Here is a 19,650-nt window from a genome sequence, read left to right on the forward strand (position 1 = left end):
CAGTGAAGCCCGAGCAGTGACCGCTGCAAGGTCACTGTTTTTGTAGTTATTATTGTTACATTATATACTTTTCCTTATTATTGATTGGTTTATTTGACATATAAACACATCACAAGTATAAAATACAAGTTGTAGTTAAAAAAGAGAAAATGAAATCGTCAGTACTCAGTAGTATCATAAATTACATGTTCAAAAGGAGTAGGAAGAAGTACAAAAACTTACCTAGTCATACTTCCTAATGCTTATATCATAATAATATACTAAAGTTGTTCTAACGTAAAAATTAAACAATAGAAAATAAACAAAACATGTTTAAGTGCACAGATATATTAGTATAAGTTATAAGTTCTTATCCATTACATATACGCAAGGAAGAGAGCGTGAAGGTAAAGCTCTAAATATACAATCAATTCCCAAACATTAAGTATTGAACATATGTGGGCACACATGCACATGCCCATAGACACACATAATAAGGACATACATATATAAACATACATACATACACAAATTTATTTACATTTATGCCTGATTTACATATTTTTCCATCATCTTTTTAAACCTCTTTTTAAATACAGTAATTCACATTGTTTCAGTTCAATTTCATTATTTTTTTAGTCACTTGTGCCCCGTAACCCATAGCAACAGCCCTCTTTGATTTTGAATAACTTCTGAATACTGTGGCAAAGTTGGTTATTGTATACTTTGTACATTATTTGAGCTGTTTTAAATTCGACAAGGTCATAGAATTTGAGAGTATTTAATTGAACGAATAACGGCTTTGTTGGTTCTATATAATGTGAGCTATGTTTTGGTTGCGATCTTCACCTAATCATTACCTTCTTGGCAAGAAAGGTGTGCTCGTGTTGCAATTAACTAAAATTGAATGACTGTCATGCAGAGATGCTGATTTCTGAAAACCGCAGAGGACTCTTTAATTTCAACACGCTGTGTAAAAATGGAGCCGTGAGAAAATGCAAACCCTTAAAAGATTTTTATTGACACCAGTTAATTATGAAGTGCTCCCCACCATTCAACATTAGAACCCTGTTGCCGCATTCCACACAACAGAGCAGATAGTAAAGTAAAAAAAATAAAAATACAAGACACTTTGGGCTTTTAAAAATAACTTTGGGGGGGAAAGTGAGTCATAATGTTGCTGTAATTTAGCAATAACATTTTAGCATAGGTGTTAGGTACGCTGCTCTGTCATTTAACTCATTCAGTGCCATTGACGGCTGTAGACGTCAAAAGTTCATTTTAACTGGGTTGCCAGTGAATGAGTTAAGAATTACAGCGTCACTCGGTGAAGCATTGCCTCTCCACCAAGGCCCAACTGTTGACAAAACTTAAAATGCATTTTAATATTTGTGTTAGTCAAGCGTGGTAAAAATCACATAACGATGATTGGGCAAAAAAATAGCATTTTTCACCTAAAGGTTAGGGGGATGAACTTTAGCAGACTACTTCCTGGTTCATGGAAGATAGAACACATTGACAGTGCCATTATGATTTGGGCGGTTTGCACGTTTCCACTGACACCGTCGTAAGAGAAAAAAATATATATGTATACATAATCTTCATACATCTTTATCTCACATTTTGCCGGATGTGTCTGACTACAGAGTTCTTTGTATGTCAAAATGTCTGCTGGAAATGGGAACAACTCTTTAAAACAACAAAGTATTCGATTTTTCAGACCTCAAAGTAGAAACTATATAGAAAGTTTATTTATTTTTTGTTAATGATTGATACATTCAAAAATGATTTTGTTTTTGCCCAGACCACATCACATCATCCCAACATGTATGAGGTAGATTAAAACCAGCAAAGCCAATGCTTGCAAAACCTAATCGTCAATTTCCAGACTTAATTGCTATGCTATAATTCCCAACCCACGTGCCGTAGCATATTAGTCAATTGAGTTAATAAGACCACTAAATTGGTCCGAAAATATTTACAACAATTAATATACAGTGAGTATGCTTTTGACACTTTGGACCCGATTTAGACATTTTCACTCAGGGGTGCACTCACTTTGGTTGCCAAAGTTTTAGACAGTTTTGCAAGCTATACATTAGCTACGCTAAAATTTGTTGTTCCATGAAGATATATAAAATATGTACAAAAATGTGAGGCGGTTACTCACTTTTGTGAGATACTTTCTTTTGTTCATCTAGCTATGCCAGCTACATATATTGACAGACAGAACACTTTAATATTCATCCATTAGGTGGCAGCGGGTACAATTAGCCTATGAATCCATCTGTTGCCTTTTACGTGTCCAGGCCCATATTTCAATAAATTGAGATTAGCTCATCATTTTAGTATACTTTTTTTTTTGGTGATATTTTTGTTCTGTAGTGAGCTTTTTTTGTAATGTAAAATACTTGCCTTGGCTCAATAAAAAGATTGGGAAACACTGCTACATCATATGTCATCTCAGATTATGCGGCAACCTCCACAATGTGTGGCGTTATGATGCAATATGTTTGACACAGGTGCCCGTAAATTCAAAACGTGTAATCAGAACGATCAAATCAAGAGCCGTAAAAGAACGAGCGCAACAGCAGTAAAATCCCAAATGGCGCACTGCTGTCAGCACAGAAATCGGGCAACCGCCAGCGTAGCGACGAGGGTGGAGACGACGGGGCGAGTGGCGTCGTCAAAGATGGAACCGCCCTGCATGCAGTGCGCCTTGTTGCTCCCGATGCAGGCCGCGTAGGCCATGACGTGCGGGATGTAGTTCTGCTCGTGCACGCCGTGCATTAGGTGAGCCAGCGGGCCCTTGGCGAACACGGGCACATCCTCGCCGCCGTGGGTCTCGGAGCTCAGCGGAACGGCGGACTGAGCCTGGTAGTGGACGTCCCCTGCGTGGGAAGAAAAGATCACAAAATGGCTGACAATTACGTTTTAAGGAAAATTGACTTTTTGAGTTAATTGTACTCCAAAACCTTGTTGACTGCCGGGCAGGGTGAGGATGACAATAGCGGTTAGCGTCACAAGCTTTGGCTGATGTAACGAGAGTCGATAAGTCTTATCAGCAATTCAAAGTTAAGATCTGTCTTGGTTGCAACTATGCTGCTGTGCTAATCGCTAACACTGATGCTACCGAGTGCGTTATGTCAAAGCAACCGGTGGAAGTGCTCCACCGTCCAAATGGCTCCTCCACTCGAACATTCTGCCCCTTAAACATCGTGTATTGTAGCTCCAGTGCAGTACAGTGCATTTCTATTGGGTAAGTTTGAGGTGGACGCTTCTGCTGCTTTGAGACTGGAATTCTCTTAGAGGCTTTCCAAATAAGGAAGCGGTCGTTAATCGAAAATTTAGTGCCGTTAAAGGCACTTTAAGTTAACGAGATAATTTTGACACCCATAATACATATATATACATATATATACCTATAATGCGAGTTTTTGTCTTGGAATATTTCCCCCACCCTCGAAAAAATATATATTTATATGTGGCCCTAATACGTCGTCGTAGTTTTATATTGTCCTTTCATCTGCCGTCAGATTTTTAAAAAAGGCTGATACCGATATTCGTCAATATGCCCAATCGGTCCGTCCCTAAAATATTCAAGAAGTGTAAACCATAAATGTAAGCAGCGGTGCCATTAGTACCTACCAAAGTTAACATTGGAGATGTTCTCCCTTTCACCTTCGACCAACTTGTAACCCGGCCCATTGCCATACGCGATGGAGGTGAAGGGCTTCATGTCAACATCGCTCGGCTCGGGGGCCAAGCCTGCGGAACGAGACACAACACCGGGATCTTAATATCCACAACATGCAGACAGTAGAAGAACATGTATCAATATCAAGTTCATAACCGACCAAAAATGCTGTTCCCTCTGAACGTGTAACCTCCAAAGGTGAACACGTGAGAATGGTCGGCGGTGACGATGGTCATGGTGTCGTAGATGCTGGTCAGCAGGCCCGCCCGGCCGACGGCCCGGTCCATTTCCACGGCGTCGTGCAGAGCCAGCTGGGCCAAGCTGCCGTGGTGACCGTGGTCGATGCGCCCGCCTGAAGCGCACGTCAATTACTTTTGACTAAGTCTTTCTTGCCGTTTCAATCCAGCCATCTGTTTTCTATTGCGCCTGGCTTCATTAGGGTCTCTGGTGAACTGGAATCTATCCCAGCTGACTCAAATGTTTGACACACAACAAACGCAACCAAGCAAAGACTCAACTAAAGGTTGCACAAACGCACCTTCTACTAACAGGAAGAATCCATTGGGGTTCTTCCTCAAGATCTTGATGGCCGTCTCCACCATCTCCGTGAGTGACGGATCACTCGCACTGTTCCTCTCCAAGTCGTACATGAGATCCGACGGTTCAAAGAGACCTGCGAGAGGGACATGGGATGCACTTATTGGACCGTAAGACTCGGGGGGGGAGGGGCCGAAAACACATCAAAACTCACCCAGTAAGTAATCAACATTAAAGGGGTTGAGCTGTAAGAGCTGAGACCTGTTCCACACGTAATAGCCTTTCTGCAAAATGGGAGAGAGGGTGTTAGCAATGCACATAATAAAAACATTAAAATCCAAACCCCACCTTGAAACACTTCGTTTGAAACTCCAAGCCTTGTTTGAAACTCTTACCCAGACAGCTGTGTCCAAACTACGGCCTGGGAGCCATTTCCGGCCCACCGTCCATTTTTCAGTGGCCCGCGACATATGCTAAAAATGGCATTTGACTCAGTTCAAATAAAATAAACAAAACAAAAATGTTTGGAGATGGTCAAAGTAAGACTGGAGAGTGTCGAAAAACACAGGTGCTATTAAAGGTTATTTTACTTAACTAAAACTAACAATGTTTACAAAACTAACTAAAATAAAACTATAATTATAGCAAAAATATCCTTCGGTTTAGTCTTTGGTAATTAATTGAATGCATGAGCCTTTTAGTAGATTTATTTTGATATAATCCGGAATAATGTCACACCCATGGTGTTTTTTTAAATGTTGCGCACAAGTAATACACATTAAAAAAACAAACAAACAAAAAACTAAAACTAATACTGAACCTAACTAAACTAAAACTAAGCATTTATTAAATAACTAAAACTAATAAAAAACTAACAGAACCACCCTGAAAAATAATTAAAACCAACTAAATAAAAAAAAAAAAAACTCAAAACAAAATAAAAAATAAAATGAAAGATTCTAAAACTATAATAACCCTACTGCCATATTACAAATAAATTGGTTTATATACTGTAGCATTTTTCTAAATATGCAAAAGCACAAATAAATTATTTATACATTTTTTAGGACGAAACACAAATTCTCTTCATAACATTATGTGGCCCTTGAGTCCTTCTGATTTTCTGTATGTGGCCCTCAAATGGAAAAGTTTGGACACCCCTGCCCTACTGGAAAAAACCTAACCCTGGCTTGCAACCTTAATTTGAAGCCCAAGCCTTTTTGTTTTCTTGTTTCACCTTGTTCTTGGTTCTGTCGATCCACTCCTGCACCAGATTCCGACCGTCGTTGCGGGTGCCGTTGTGCCTCTCGACGGTGGGGTACTCCACATCGGGCGTGTTTTTGGGGAACATGTACTTCCTTCCTCCGCCCATCATAACCTGAACGGCCACAACATAGAAAGACACAATTGTAGTGCTGTCACTATCGAATATTTTTAGATTCAATTAATCAGATTTGTTTTGACATTAACTCTTTGACCGTTTTTGGTTTTTTTTTTGTACTTCTTATCCGTATAGTGATTTAAAAAAAAAAAAGGGGGGGGGGGGATTGATGTTGCACTATGTTACCGATTCGGTCATTGTTTTAACAAAGTAAAAACAGCTGTTTGCAAATGTCTTCTTTTATGAATGACTACAGAAATATGTGACCAATTAGTGCTGATATGCTGAAATCAAAGGATTTGGACAATTTTACGGTGCGAGTACAGTGTAGCCTCAATCCATTAGTATTTATTGTTTACATTTTCAGTCCGGAATTCAGTCTGATTATCCCAGCCATGTGTTTTGTTTTGTTTTTTAGACCCACGTCAATATTTGGGATGTTTTCAAAGAGTTGCCTGGCGATGTCTTTGCAGCCGGCCTGCAGCGCCTCAGGTGGCATCTCGTTGTCAGAGTACCAGTCTCGGTCGACGCTGTGCGCGTAGGAGGCGCTGGGTGTCGCGTGGTTGATGCGGGTTGTCGTCACGATGCCCACCGACTTGCCTGCAAGAGAGGTCATGGGAGTTTGAGAGTATCAAGTAAAAGGAATGTGCATTGGAAGAGTATATTATGTTGTCCTGTGGGTAGCCAGTTTGACCAAAAAAAAAACGAGAGCAACCAACCATTTCATGCACTGCATAATATGGAGCTGACATCAAATTATGTGGTAAAAAAATAAATTATGCTTGCTGAAGAGTCTATATAGCATACTTTTGCAAATAGTGCCTGGCTGTGAGTATTCATGCAACTTGATATGGGAGGAGGCATCTACTGGATGAAAACTTGAAGCACAGCGTCTATTAAAGTATAGGGACGACTGCTGTATGGTATTTCCCTACTCAATTTCATGCAGGGAGATAGCGGCAATACGCTATCTCCCTACGCAATACGTACGTTGTGTTACGTGGAGTTATGTCGAATATTTATGAATGAAGAAAGCTATCTAGTTCAATATTGGAGTAAATTACATTTTGCCTAGGGGTGTCAGGCGATTAAAATTTTTAATCGTAATTAATCGCATGACTTCCATAGTTAACTCATGATTAATCACAATTTTTTTTAAATGTACAATAAAATGTACAATAAAATATTTTTATCTTCCCAAGTTTTCATACTCTTGTTAACATAAAAGTGGGGGCAAAAATGTTAATTTAATAGAAATATGGCTGCATCTTTTAGTCTTTAATACAGTAATTTCTTAATAATTCATAAAATTGAGTTGAAATGATGGACTGTAAAAAAGACGAGTGAGCTATCTAATCTTTAAAATTTGTGAAATTCTGCACAATTCTTTGACCCAAGTCTGCACAAATACATGCATATTATTAATTATTTTTTCTAGATTTTGCTGTGGGCCTGTCTGCTATGTTGCATTTGGAATTCCCCCAGTACAGGTTTTCCAAATAAGTTAAAATTAATCGCGCGTTAAAAAAAATAGTGGCGTTAAAAGAACTTTAAATTAACTCAAAATTAACGCACTAATTTTGACGCCCCTAGTTTTGCCATTCAGAGTGACGTCACATTGTAGTCCGCCAGTGAAGTCGGGGTCCTTTTTTTTTCCTTCCGACTTCGCAAGTGGAATTTTCCGAGTTCCGAGGCAAAGTCCGACTTCCGACCATCCTCGGATGCAGCATAAGTATGATAAAAAAAAACTAAGAAGCGTGATTGAAACTGAACTAAAACTGAGACTGAATTTAATGAACCCTACCTGCGTCCTTGGCCCACTTGAGGATGGAGGTGACCTCGTTGCCAAAAGTGGTGTTGCACTGGGAGCGGACGGCATTGGCGCTCACGCCCACCGTGCCCGAGTTGGCCTTGACACCGCACAGGAAGGCTGTGGCAGTGCCGGCGCTGTCAGACACCTGCAGGTCCGTGTTGTACGTCTGCGTCGATCACATCACAGTACAAGAAGTCATTACGTTGGATTCTTGCCTAACCTGCGGGGGCTTGAAAAACTGTGAGGGCCAAATTCAAGACAGGATTGCGAGGCTTTGGTGTGGCGCTAATCGGTGAAAATGGATTTTGAGGAATTGCTAAAAATGTGGCAAATTGCTGCTTATTTTCTACGGTCGGGTATCGATTCTAATTTCGTCAATTAATTTGGTTTTGATTCACAAGAGATCAGTTTGATTCGATTTTTTTCCAATTTGACTCAATTCACTTGAATCCGATATTGATTAATTATAGAATGTCAATTCTTAAATCTCAAGGACATGATAAAAACTCCACAAATATGAATTTCCAATGTAAATTTGAACACGTGTTATAATCACTTAGGTGTTACACAAATATTGAAATAAGCAAGGATGAGAAAAAAATATTTTCATAATGCTACACAGTAAATTCTGTAGTGTAAATTTGACTATTTAGATAGGGACCAAAGAGACTCAGTTTTAGAGTAAACTAATATTTACACTAGGGAGAAAGTAAAATAAAAGAGACCAAAGACATCGTTTTCGGTCTCTTGGAGATGACGATTCCATGCAATCATGGAATCAGCTCCAGCTGACATGAGCGATATACTAATAGAAAGCAGATGCTGCGTGGCTCAGGCAGTAGATCGGCTGTCTCCCAAGCTGAAGGTTGTGAGTTTGTTCCTACCTTGAGCCACTTTTATTTTTTTCCAATTCTTTATTTTTACTCTCTTCCAAGTGTAAATGTTACTCTAAAAATGAGTCCATTTGGTTCCACTCTAAATAGACTTACATTTACTCTGTAGAATTTACTGTGGAGGTGAATAGTTGTGAATATGAATCAAAACGATTCTGATTGGTCTAAAAGTGCAGTAAGTCAGGTGTTTCATAAATTGAATAAAATACTTTTCAATTCATTTGAAAACTAAGATTAAATAAAGGGCCTTTACACTTCTATTTTCTTAAGGATTTATGGGAAAAAGAGGAATTAAAATAATCGATTCATGGTTTTATGAATCAATATCGGGCTGGAAAAGGAAAATCGATGAGTCCATTTTTAAAACCCAGCCAAGATCAAATAAAATAAAAATACAATTTTCATATTTTTCCCTTTTTTTTTGTACAATTTACATGTATATTTCTGTAACTTCAATCACCTTGGACAAAGCCACAAAGGGGAACTTGTCCATCTCCAGCACGGTCTCCTCTCCGGGATATCCGCTCAGCTGACCCTTCAATATCCGAGCGGCCGTCACCGTGGGAACGCCCATCCCTTTAAACGCCACAAACAGGTCAACCGTTAAGAATGCATTTTTGTGTGGGAATTCAAAATCGAGAAATCAATTCGTCAGTCAATTAACCATGCGCCACATTGACCGATGAGCCACACACTAAAAGATCTTTTAGCATGGAAAACAAACCGGGTTGTTTCAGCTCTGATTTGCCACAATTTCCGAAACAAAGTTGATAAATCATCACAGTTGCGCCACTTTGTTCTTTCCACACATTCTCAGAAGTGACGTAACTTTTCCTGTCTTTAAAGAAGAAAAAATGTTGACAGCCGCTCATTGGTTCGACGTGCTGGACAGGAATGCCATGAGGTGGCCCGTGTCCAAACAGCCGGTGGAGCGCAGGGGCCCCGATGAAAGACTCGAGTTATTGTTCCACTGATGAGCGCGCAACGTTGTTTGCTTTTCCGCTGTTCATTCACCCGCCGCGCAGAGATGACAACGTCTGAGCTGATTTGGATTTAGTGCCTACACACTACAGGCTCAACAATTTATAAACATTTTTTTTTTTTATTCCCCCCACTCACTATTCTGATTATAATTAAGTTATACTTTCCAAGGTCGTCTTTTCCAAGTAACACTGAACAAACAAGCAGTAAATTAATCTGTATCACAATAAGGCACAATTCGGCTGACACTAAAATCAAGGCAACGAAACTTAACTCTTTTCATGCCACACATTATCCAAAAAACAACCCAGACAGTGCCAGCTGATTTTGAGCATTTTAACGCATCTTTCAAGGCAAACAGAATATTGCGCGCTTTTACTATATATACAATGTGGGTACCAAATGAAAGATCGCATTTCATTCTTTTATTAGGAAAAAAACATGTTTTTTACCTTATTTCGTTCTTTTGTAATTACCATTTGAAAATAGGTAATTTGAGTAACATTAAGTGAAAATTGAAAAGATAAAGGAGAAAACAAGCTTTTTGTGAAAAGATACATTTTCTCGACAACACTGACTTTGACACTAATATTTTTTTGTTTAGTGACACTCTGTGAATTGGATTTAATGTGACAAAGGCTTTGATCATTCACCTCATCCCTGAAAATGTTCTATTAAATCAGATTCGTCATGTTTCAATGTAATTTCATACATCGGCAGCCCACTGGAAAGAGATACAATGCTGCCATCTGCTGGCCATAGTTAGTGGGTGTTTTTGATTCCACAACCTATCGACCAGGCAGCGCTGCACTTAGCCTATTGATAAAAAAACAAACAAACAAACACAAAAACGTAGTTGACGTCATTTAACGTTTATGGCGGCGTAGATCGTGATTTTACTAATCGTTATTAAACGTTTTTAGCGGTCAAAGAGTTAATAAGAAAATTATCTACTTCAACTAGTGTTGTTAACCTATTGAGCACTTTGACTTGCAGTACTTTCAGCTTTGATTGTGACAACTTCACAAAATTGTACCAAACAAGTGTGATGTAAACCAGTGCTTCTCAATTATTATTATTATTATTATTATTATTATTATTATTATCCTTATGCCAATTTTTGTACGCAGTAATAGTGAAACTGAAACGTGTTCTTGATTCTCTGTCTTCTTCGTTAACATTTGTTATTCGGTGAGAATGTCAAAATGTAACCCATGTGTGACGTCATAAGTTCATGCTATTGTGTTTTCTAGGCTAGCATGCTAGCTTATACGATTGCATCTCATGTGAAGGTGTTTTTTCTTTGTTGAAACTAGACATGGGCCGATAACCGGTTTGACGATTTACAGTGGTTTTAAAACATCAAGGTTTCAATAGACCGCTAATACTGTCTGTCAAAATAAATAAATCAAGTGTACATGTGTAGGCGCAAGTGTGTCCCCAAGGACAACGTGAGTAACGGGTTTGTTCTAAAAAATTGCTCACCGGTGATGTGACTTGCTAATTAAAACACAAGAAATAATGTCAATGTTTATTTATTTAAAATTAAACTTAGCATGGTACACGTTTCTTAATGTACCAAATGTTCTATATTTTGTTTAAAAATGAAATAGTGTTGAATGGAAAAAAAAGGCTGATTTTATTTACCCAAATACTTTTAAAAAGGATATACTGTATTAGTGTAAATGCTGCCATCTTTATTTCCTTTTGAAATACGATGCTTTTATTTTGACATGTTCAACCGGAAGTTGCGGGCTTACAGCAGTTCCATCAATTTACACAGCCATAGACAAGCACTTGAAGACACGGCTTTTTCCTTTCGAGCTGGTTGCTCTTCGTCATCATTCTTCGTTTGCAAAGTTGAGCAAATGGACAAAGTTGGTTTAAAAAGCTGTTAAATCATTCATGACTGTGATGATTGCTTGTGGAAGAAGACTGCCGTTGATTGAGCAGGCCAAAGTGGTCAGTAGCATTTAAATTATCGTTAGCTTAGATGCTACGCAATGCTATGTTTGTAGTAAATATGTGTTTGTTTGGTATGTCTAAATTTTTTGTTGTAAGGTGTTTTGCTATGCAATAAACATCTGTGAAAGACACTGGAGACTTGCATCCAATCAATGGGCGGTATAATTAGAGATGTAATTTTAATACCGCGATATTTTTGCTCACGGTTATCATACCGTTAAAATTTAATATTGTGATGCCTAGTTGAAACATGGAACTACTGGGCACGCAGTTAGTTGTTCATGATTGTGTACATGCTAGCGGGGCATCGTCTCTCACCGTCTCCAAGGAACATGATGAGGTTCTTGGCTTGGTTCTGGTTGAGATGCTGCAGCGTCAGCGCATTGTTCAGAGTCCGTTGCGCCCACATTCTCCAGAAATTGGGATCCTTCTCTTGCTCTAATGCGTTAGGAATACATACAGTACATCAGAAGGTTTCAGAGATAAGATTGAAGTCAGTTAGACGAATAAAAACGTAACAAAAGCCGTTTTTGCATCGGTACACACGGCAGTCGATAGGTGCGGTAATTTCACGTAGTGAATGCAATGCAGTCAAAAATTTACTGGGAGCACCTAACTTTTGTGCTGGCGCGCCAAAGAATACTAACATTGAGGCCAAGTCTTTCCCAACTTACCAGGAATGCTCGGCTGCTGTGCACACGACACAGCCAACAGAGTGCAGCAGATGACGACAAGCTGCAAAGTCCCCTTCATGTTGTCACCTCGACGCGTCTTTCTATTTCTCTCTGATGATGATGACGGTTGGATGGCGTGGACGCTTATCTGCAAAGACAGAGTGGCATAAGACCATACAAATGAGGCGAAAACTAGAAAAGCCACATTAGGACTAACTGCAGTAAACACGCCTGTTAAGTTGGAGATCAAAAAAATTTTGTTATTTTCCCCCCCGTAGGCTGTGCCATATCAAATGACTCACTTCACTAACTGGTGTTACAAGATCATGTCTTGGAGTCCATTAAACTTCCTTTTTAAAATTCCAGTTTACATACTGTACCACGCAGTTACTCTAAAAGTTTTACATCCTCCTCTAGACGGTGTCACCGCGCAACCAAATTCCTGTTTCCTCCCCATGGAGTAGTTGTTTTTTGTCTTAATTATGGTTTTACTATGCAGTAGTTCACATCCCTTTAGTAAGAATGTAACGATAACGGCAATATCGTGATATTGCGATATTACAACTGCCACAATATATTGTTGTCGTCATGACACAATATTAAAAGCAGCACATCTGTTCAAAAGGTCAGGTTGATTTCCATGTGTGCAGTTATAGAACCCTCTGGTGGCTAGTTTTTGTATTTATTTTTTTTAATGCAGTTTAATTTTCACAAGGCATGTTTTGGCCTTTATGTGTTTCACATCCACAGTAGTGGTCAGATGAAGGGGAACATAATATGCTTGTGCACTGAGTCAATATGTGGAGGAACTCAATGTGTGCTTACATTAGCAAGTGCCTCAAATAGTAAGTGTTATTAGATATTGTACGTTGTTTATATGGGTTGCACGTTATTGTGCTTTTATTTATTATTATTTTTTTTTAAGTTGGATCTAATTTTTTTACAACATTGTGGCCTTTTTTTTGTATCGCCATCTTCCCCACAATATCGTGCTAATTATCGTATCGTGACCTTCATATCGTGACAATATCGTATCGTGATGTTTGGATATCGTTACATCCCTAATCTTTAGACTTACGTGACAGTTGGGAATGTTACTGCAGTATGTTAAAAACGTTTCCTGGGCAGTTATTGTATATGCTGGTGAAACAAATGAATTCATATGGAGAAGAATTATATCAATTGAAAAAAGAAAAAAAAGACACATGGACTCGCGATAAATCGCCACCAGCATGTCGACAGGAGGTAATGAATGTAATAGGGGTCTTCCTGTGCCCTTCTGCTGCCAAGTTTTGCGAACATCTGTTTTTGCAATATCCCAGCGGCAGGATGTAACGTCTCTGGGGGGGCCAACGTCAGACTTTGCATCCCCAAAGAAGTCATTCCAGTCGCCTCGCTGTGATGGAAAGTGGTCACAATGGGAGGTTTTTTTTCGAAAGGGTCTGCTCAGTCAGGCTTTCAGCTATGATTATCCACACCCTCCCTCTTTCTTCATTGGCCTTTAGAGCTTTCAAGGTTGTTTTAATGGGATTGAGCTCCATAACGCTGAGAGGTTTAAGGGCCAGAACAAAGCCGATTAACAGCCAATGATTGACTGCACACGCACAAAACCAATCTTACACCGGGGTATGATTCTTTTTTTGTTTTTTTTTGCACGGCTTGATAGCATTTTAGGCAGAAAGACAGCACGTCTGCCTCACAATTCTTTGGTTGTAAGTTCGAATCTTGGTTCTGGCCTTGTTAAGTGTCATCCGTGGGTACGCCGACTGTACTCCCCTGTGATTGGCTGGCAACCACCCCAAAGTCTGACTCCCTTCTCTTGACAAAAAGTCAGCTGGGATAGGTTCCACCTCACTTATGAAACCAGGAAGACAGTGTTGTTTTTTTGGGGGGTGTGACCTATGATTGGTTGGCAACCAGTCCACTTTTAGGGCCAAGGATCAGCTAGTATGACCTCCATGTCATTTCACTAAAAAATACAGCCAGTATATTTGCACAGTTAGGCAAATTACAAAGTCAAAAATGTTCTTTATAATCATATGCAACCCGCTAGTCTAAACATCCATTCATCCATCCATCCATCCATCCTCTTAACTGTTTATTCCTCACAAGTGTAGCGGGGATGCTGGAGCCTATCCCAGCCGGCTTCGGGCAGTAGGCGGGGTACACCCTGAACTGTTTGCCAGCCAATTGCAGGGTACATAGAGACGATCAACCACTCACACTCACGAGCACACATAGGGACAGTTCGGAGCGCTCAATTAACCTGCCATGCATGTCTTTGGAATGTGGGAGGAGACCGGAGAAGCCCCACGCAGGCACGGGGAGAACATGCAAACACCACACAGGATAGTCTAAACATGGTATTCTAATGTATACTGTATTCCATTTAACATGAATTCAACAACAACAAAAAATACCCGTTTAATCTCTCTCAGGGGGGCGGCCATTTTGCCAAATGTTGACTGAAATTGACATCACAGTGCCTAAGGTCTCATCTTGCGAATGTCACATGACCCAGCAAACAGGTAGGGGCCCTCTTTGGGCCCTGTATCCACGTTTCATTTAATTTAATATCATTCAATACCCATTATTACCAGTATTTTAATTAAAATAAAGTTATCTAAGATGCCTGCTTTTACTGATATGTAGGTTTTTGCCTTGGCATCATGTCAGTATTGAATTAAGACACTTTAAGCGGTTGCAATCAAAGTCAGAATTTTGGTACGTTGTCAACAATAGATACCGATTTACAAACAAAGCAAGTTCCTCTACGTTCTTCCCCGTTCGTACCACAACTCAGCCTGTCACAACAAACAAAAAGTGCTGCACCGACCTGCCCCACTCAGAAGGTGCCCGGTCCGCCCAGAGGCAGCGATCCAGCCAGCCTGCACATGAAGAAGCAGAGCAGAGCCACCACAGCCAGCAGCAGGAGAGCAGACAGGACAGTGGTTAAGATCACGTGGTGGGCCGCGTCAGTCATGACTTCACCGTACATTCCGCAAAGTTTGGCAAATTCAAATGGTGCCAGGATGGAGCACCAACGCCGACTGTTCTCACTCTCCTCCAAGGCTCAATCTTAAAACTGGGATTAGGATTTGAAGCACTGACTCAGGTGACCTCCAAAGGCAACAGCAGATGATTCAGTCTTAACTAGTTTACTTGAACTGAGATTCAAATCCAGAAGCTCACAAATGCAAGGCAGACATGCTACCCACTAGGTCACAATGCTGCCAAAAATACATTTAACAACAACAACAAAGTGCAACATATAATTATTTGAATGTGTGAAGCTGCAAAAGCTAACTGAAAGGACACTTGGAGGACACCTAGGACACGTGATTGTTTTTACAGGGTTCAAATTGGGACCCTTACTATTAGGATACTACTTTATTTTCACAGGGATTTTAATATTTTACATATAAGTCACAGTCACTGTGTCATGTTAACAATGCGCAACGTAAATTTAACGCAACAGTCAATCAATTACATGCCGGTAATGAAAAAAGAAAAAGAAAAAAAAACTACGGGCAACAAACACATGTAGGTGATAATGATTAACGATCTTATGACAGAAAAAGTTAAGTATTGCATGCAACACATCCTGGAAACTGAAGTGGCCAAAAAAGTACCAACGTACACAAGGAACTGATTTTTTTTTTCTTTACAAGAACTGTTCTCAGTTGGTTTAAAAGTGTATATAGATGTGTTGTGTTCAATTCTGTCGCAGTTGAAGATGTCTAAAGGTGAATTATTAGAGAGCGAGGGACTCCCGTGATTTTGCAATGAGTGCACGCTGCTATTAGACAACCGACTTGGCTGTAGACATACAAATGAACCGTTAGATAATATTGTCCAACGGCATGCAGCAAATGTGTCTCGAGAGAAAAGTCACCCGTGCAATGCTTAAAAAAAAAAAAACTGCACACAACATTAATAATTTCAAATGCTGCATAATTATTGAGGTCGCAAAAGAATAAAGAGAAGCAAAACGATGAATTAATACAACAAACACGAGCTCATTGTCAAACCTAAAAAAAATAAAAAATAATGAAAAAAGTTATGTAGTTCCACTTACTGCACAAAGTGTCTCATCAAACGTTGCACTTGAATGTTTCACCTTGGAATGTGTCTCCTTGTCGTCGCTTTTTAAAGGCCCAGAGAGGCCGTCCCGAGTTTTTTTTTTTTTTTTTTTTTGGGGGGGGGGGGGGTCTATAACCCCAGTGAAGGAGGGTGAAGCCCTATGAATAACAGGCTTTAGTTGCGTGCTGTGAGCGCCAACATGTGGACTCGGAGCGCCCCCTGTAGGACGGCTTTATGTATAGTTTCATGACTCTATAGTATAACTAAAAATGCAAATAATAAAATGGAAGATTCGACATTTTAGTATTCTTTAAAATAATAATTACAAAATAATTACAAAAACTATAAAATATTGCAAAAAAACAAGAAATATAGAAATAAAATGCAAACATTTGAATGAAACAAAAATATAAATAATAAATGCAACTTAAAAATAAAGAATAAAAATAAAACAACATTTTCCAAAAGAAAAAGGAAAAATAAGCAACTCAAGAAATACCCAAATGAATACAAAGCTCAAATAAGCATGTTTTAACATGAAATATGTAAGTACTGAATTTTAAGCACTGTCCTGGATTTAAAGTGGTTCTATTTTTTTTCCTGCGAATAATCCAAAAACCAATAAATGCATTTTAAATAATACAACGACATCGCCTCACTGTAGATTTTTGTCTATGTATAATCAGTGTGTGTTAATCCTCTTGAGGTCCACAGCGGTGCTTTTAACAGGACTGATTTAAAACATTTATTACAAACAACATACTCAACCGATAGAGAGGTGTTTTTAGCCTAAAAATATGTGCGTGTTTGTTTCCCAGCTAGTGCGCGACCACTTCCGGTATGACGTTTAGAGGGATGGGACCTACCGTGACGCGAGGCGCGGAGGGGAGCCTTGGATTGGATAGCGAGGGGGGGCTGTCTGTTTGTTTGCCCCCCACCTCCCGTCCCCTCGGGCCAGAAAAGACTACAGACCCAGTCACGCCAGTGGACTATCCGAAAGCACGGTGAGTATAATTCCATTGTTTCTGTATGTTGTTCCAACCTTGTGTCAGACTTGTAAGGAAAATCACTCAAAAACGGTACAGATTTCGTTTTCCGGGGTGCGGGAGGAGGGTTAAGTGGGGGTTGCTAACGTAAGTCACCTGTGTGTCCGCAAATGTTCATTTCTGACTCAAAAAAGCGCCTATTAATCTTGTAAAATCCAACTAAAACTGTGTGTGTGTGTGCCAATGTGCGCAATGTAACTGTATTTACGGAAGGGGGCTCACGTGGAAGTTGCTGTAATGTGAAATTGGGCAAGAATAACGACGTATTTATTTACGTATTGGAGGAAACTAGCCTTGGATAAGAGTGACTGTCAAAATCATATACGGGTCATTGCAGAATTGAAGGACATCATCATTGTGAAATAGTGAAATAGAAACAGTAGTTCCTTGACGTAGGAGCTTACTTGTTGCCTGACCACACTTGGAACTCAAAACATTCACATCAAATCCTGAAATGAATTGAGATGCCATTAATCAAATCCAGGTCCACAAAACACGAAAAAATAGCATACATACTATATTAAAAACATACAGTATCATAATAATAATGTAATTGAATAAAATTAAACGTGGTTTTGACAGTTACCTCCTCCTCGTGTGCACACCTTAGCCAGCAGGGGGCAGTAAAATGCAAACATTCATAATAAAAAAAAAAAAGAGTTACACAACTACATGACTCAGTAAGCTGTATTATTAGTTGTTTTTCGTAGAGGATAAGGAATCTAGGCTTATGACTTACTATTGTTATATTGTCTGTCTGCATGAGTTGTATTTTTTTGTCGTGTTTAAGTATAAATTACCTATAGGGTTAGCGTTAGACCCACTACAACATCATTGCTTCTTATGATCGCACGGCAATGGCATTTTGCATTATGTGTTTGTATTAAGATAGCACACTTTTGTAAGTTATATTGTTTAATTACATACATAGTGTAGAAAAATGTCTTTTTGGTTTTTATGTTTTGCTTTACAGTAAACAATAACATCTCCTTATCTACTTTGAGATTAGCTATAATATGAAATTAGGATAAAACAACTCGAAATAAACTAGCCTCGATAGCGTGACTGTTTTAAATCATGTGCTGTACTTCCACTCGCAGAGCATTACGAGTTGTATATGTGTTATGGCATGATAGAGGGGAAGTGAAGATTGAAAATGGGACTCATAGAGGGGAAGTGAAAGTTGAAAATGGGACTCATCAGTGTATTTCTCAGATAGTTTATTGTGGTTGCACACTGTGGTTTGCTATTTTTCCCTCCTCGTGCTTGCTTATCATGTGTAGTAAGGCCATATAAATATTGTTACCACACAAAACATGATGGCACAGAGTACTGCAAGTTCCCTCATCCAGAGTGATTGATTAGTTTGATAACGCACACGCGCGCACACGCACTCACACACAAAGTGTGGCTTCTCAGTGAATTGTTTGCTCAGCAGTTATTCATTAGCTAAGTGTCTGGAGAGTGTGCAACAGAGAGCCACAACAAACAGCCGCATAGAGGGAATGGCCTCTTATCATTTGTGTTATGACTCGAAAGCTACTGAAAGCACCAGCATGTACCTCTCCTTTTAAATAATGTTTTTTTTTTTCTCACAATTTAAACAAGTTGCTAGGAAGCGTAAATGAAATGCCCTCCATGTCACAAAGCTTTTAAGTGACAGTATAGTCTTCCCTCGCCACTTCACAGTTCAGTTATTGTGGCTTCTCTGTTGCAGGGTTGTCATTTGTGACCACAAATTCATCAAATTCCGGGATTACCTCACTACTTCGTGAGTTTTCTTGCTATTTTATCCAAAGACCAGTCCATGTCTTATTTATTTATTTAGTTTTATTTTTTTAAAGTGATATTTAGTTCGCAAAAAAACAAACATCACCATCAAAATCCTTGTTCCCTCATTGTGGGTGCGTTTGAAAATATCAACAAGTGCACTGTTTCACTCAAACAGATTAGAAACTTTGAGCGTTTTTTTTTTGTTTTGTTTTTTTTATGTGATGTTTGGTTATTCAGCATGCCCCAAAAAACAGTACCGGAGCCCAGTACGTCAGACAGTGCTCCAATAATAAGAAATAATAACTACATTAAAGTTTATAAATGGCTTACTTTAGCCAGAATCCTGCGTTGCATTGTAGCAAAAAGTACAATCGTGGTGGGATAATGTTCCTTTTGGCGCAGTAAATCCTTGTTGTAGAAACTGAAAACTAGTTACCATGACTACCGTTCTTTCATCTTCTTCTTCTTTGTCCTCTTTTTCTTCTTCACCTTCATCATCTTCTTCAATTTCGTCTGATACGCTTCCTCCTCCTTTTTTTTTATTTTATTTTTATTTTATTTTTTATTTATTTTTTTTATTTCCACTCACTCACACAGACACACAAGGCCTACTTCATGTAAGCCACACATGGGCCTCTCCCAGGCGGAGGATCGAACCAAAGCCAACCGGCACCAAAGGCAAGTGACGGTTCCATTCCTCCACCTGGAGCCATTCTCCTCCTCTTTCTTCTTCTTCTTCTTCTTCTTCTTCTTCTTCTTCTTCTTCTTCTTCTTCTTCTTCTTCTTCTTCTTCTTCTTCTTCTTCTTCTTCTTCTTCTTCTTCTTCTT

At 39.3% G+C, this 19,650-nt stretch overlaps 1 protein-coding gene across 4 annotated transcripts; it reads right to left on the reverse strand.

Annotated features, from left to right (window-relative positions):
- Nucleotides 1-979: 979 nt before the first annotated feature.
- On the reverse strand, nucleotides 980-19,171 carry alpl (alkaline phosphatase, biomineralization associated). 4 transcript variants are annotated; one of them, XM_077530752.1, is made up of 13 exons: nucleotides 15,999-16,093; nucleotides 14,757-14,808; nucleotides 11,921-12,068; nucleotides 11,565-11,684; nucleotides 8,761-8,876; nucleotides 7,399-7,573; nucleotides 6,019-6,194; nucleotides 5,451-5,591; nucleotides 4,428-4,497; nucleotides 4,215-4,349; nucleotides 3,837-4,028; nucleotides 3,628-3,747; nucleotides 980-2,870 (listed from the first exon to the last, which is right to left on the reverse strand). In XM_077530752.1, the coding sequence occupies exons 3-13, from the start codon at nucleotides 11,997-11,999 to the stop codon at nucleotides 2,599-2,601; spliced, it is 1,596 nt and encodes a 531-aa protein (XP_077386878.1). In that variant the 5' UTR covers nucleotides 12,000-12,068; nucleotides 14,757-14,808; nucleotides 15,999-16,093; the 3' UTR covers nucleotides 980-2,598. The 4 variants fall into 4 exon arrangements, with proteins under 4 accessions (XP_077386878.1, XP_077386876.1, XP_077386879.1 ...); XM_077530750.1 differs by lacking the exons at nucleotides 14,757-14,808; nucleotides 15,999-16,093 and adding an exon at nucleotides 19,153-19,171; XM_077530753.1 differs by lacking the exon at nucleotides 14,757-14,808 and having other exon boundaries at nucleotides 15,999-16,088.
- Nucleotides 19,172-19,650: the final 479 nt, after the last annotated feature.

This window comes from Festucalex cinctus, chromosome 8 (genome assembly GCF_051991245.1).
Source record: "Festucalex cinctus isolate MCC-2025b chromosome 8, RoL_Fcin_1.0, whole genome shotgun sequence".
Classification (NCBI taxonomy): domain Eukaryota; kingdom Metazoa; phylum Chordata; class Actinopteri; order Syngnathiformes; family Syngnathidae; genus Festucalex; species Festucalex cinctus.

What these genes read in the sequence shown, in the direction of transcription:
- alpl (XM_077530750.1), bottom strand. Translation starts at nt 11,999, where the DNA reads ATGAAGGGGACTTTGCAGCTTGTCGTCATCTGCTGCACTCTGTTGGCT. An exon ending in CAAGTGGGCCAAGGACGCAG is followed by an intron (nt 6,195 to 7,398) that starts GTAGGGTTCATT and finishes CCTCTCTTGCAG; the next exon opens with GCAAGTCGGTGGGCATCGTG. An exon ending in ATTCTTCCTGTTAGTAGAAG is followed by an intron (nt 4,029 to 4,214) that starts GTGCGTTTGTGC and finishes CGTGCGCTTCAG; the next exon opens with GCGGGCGCATCGACCACGGT.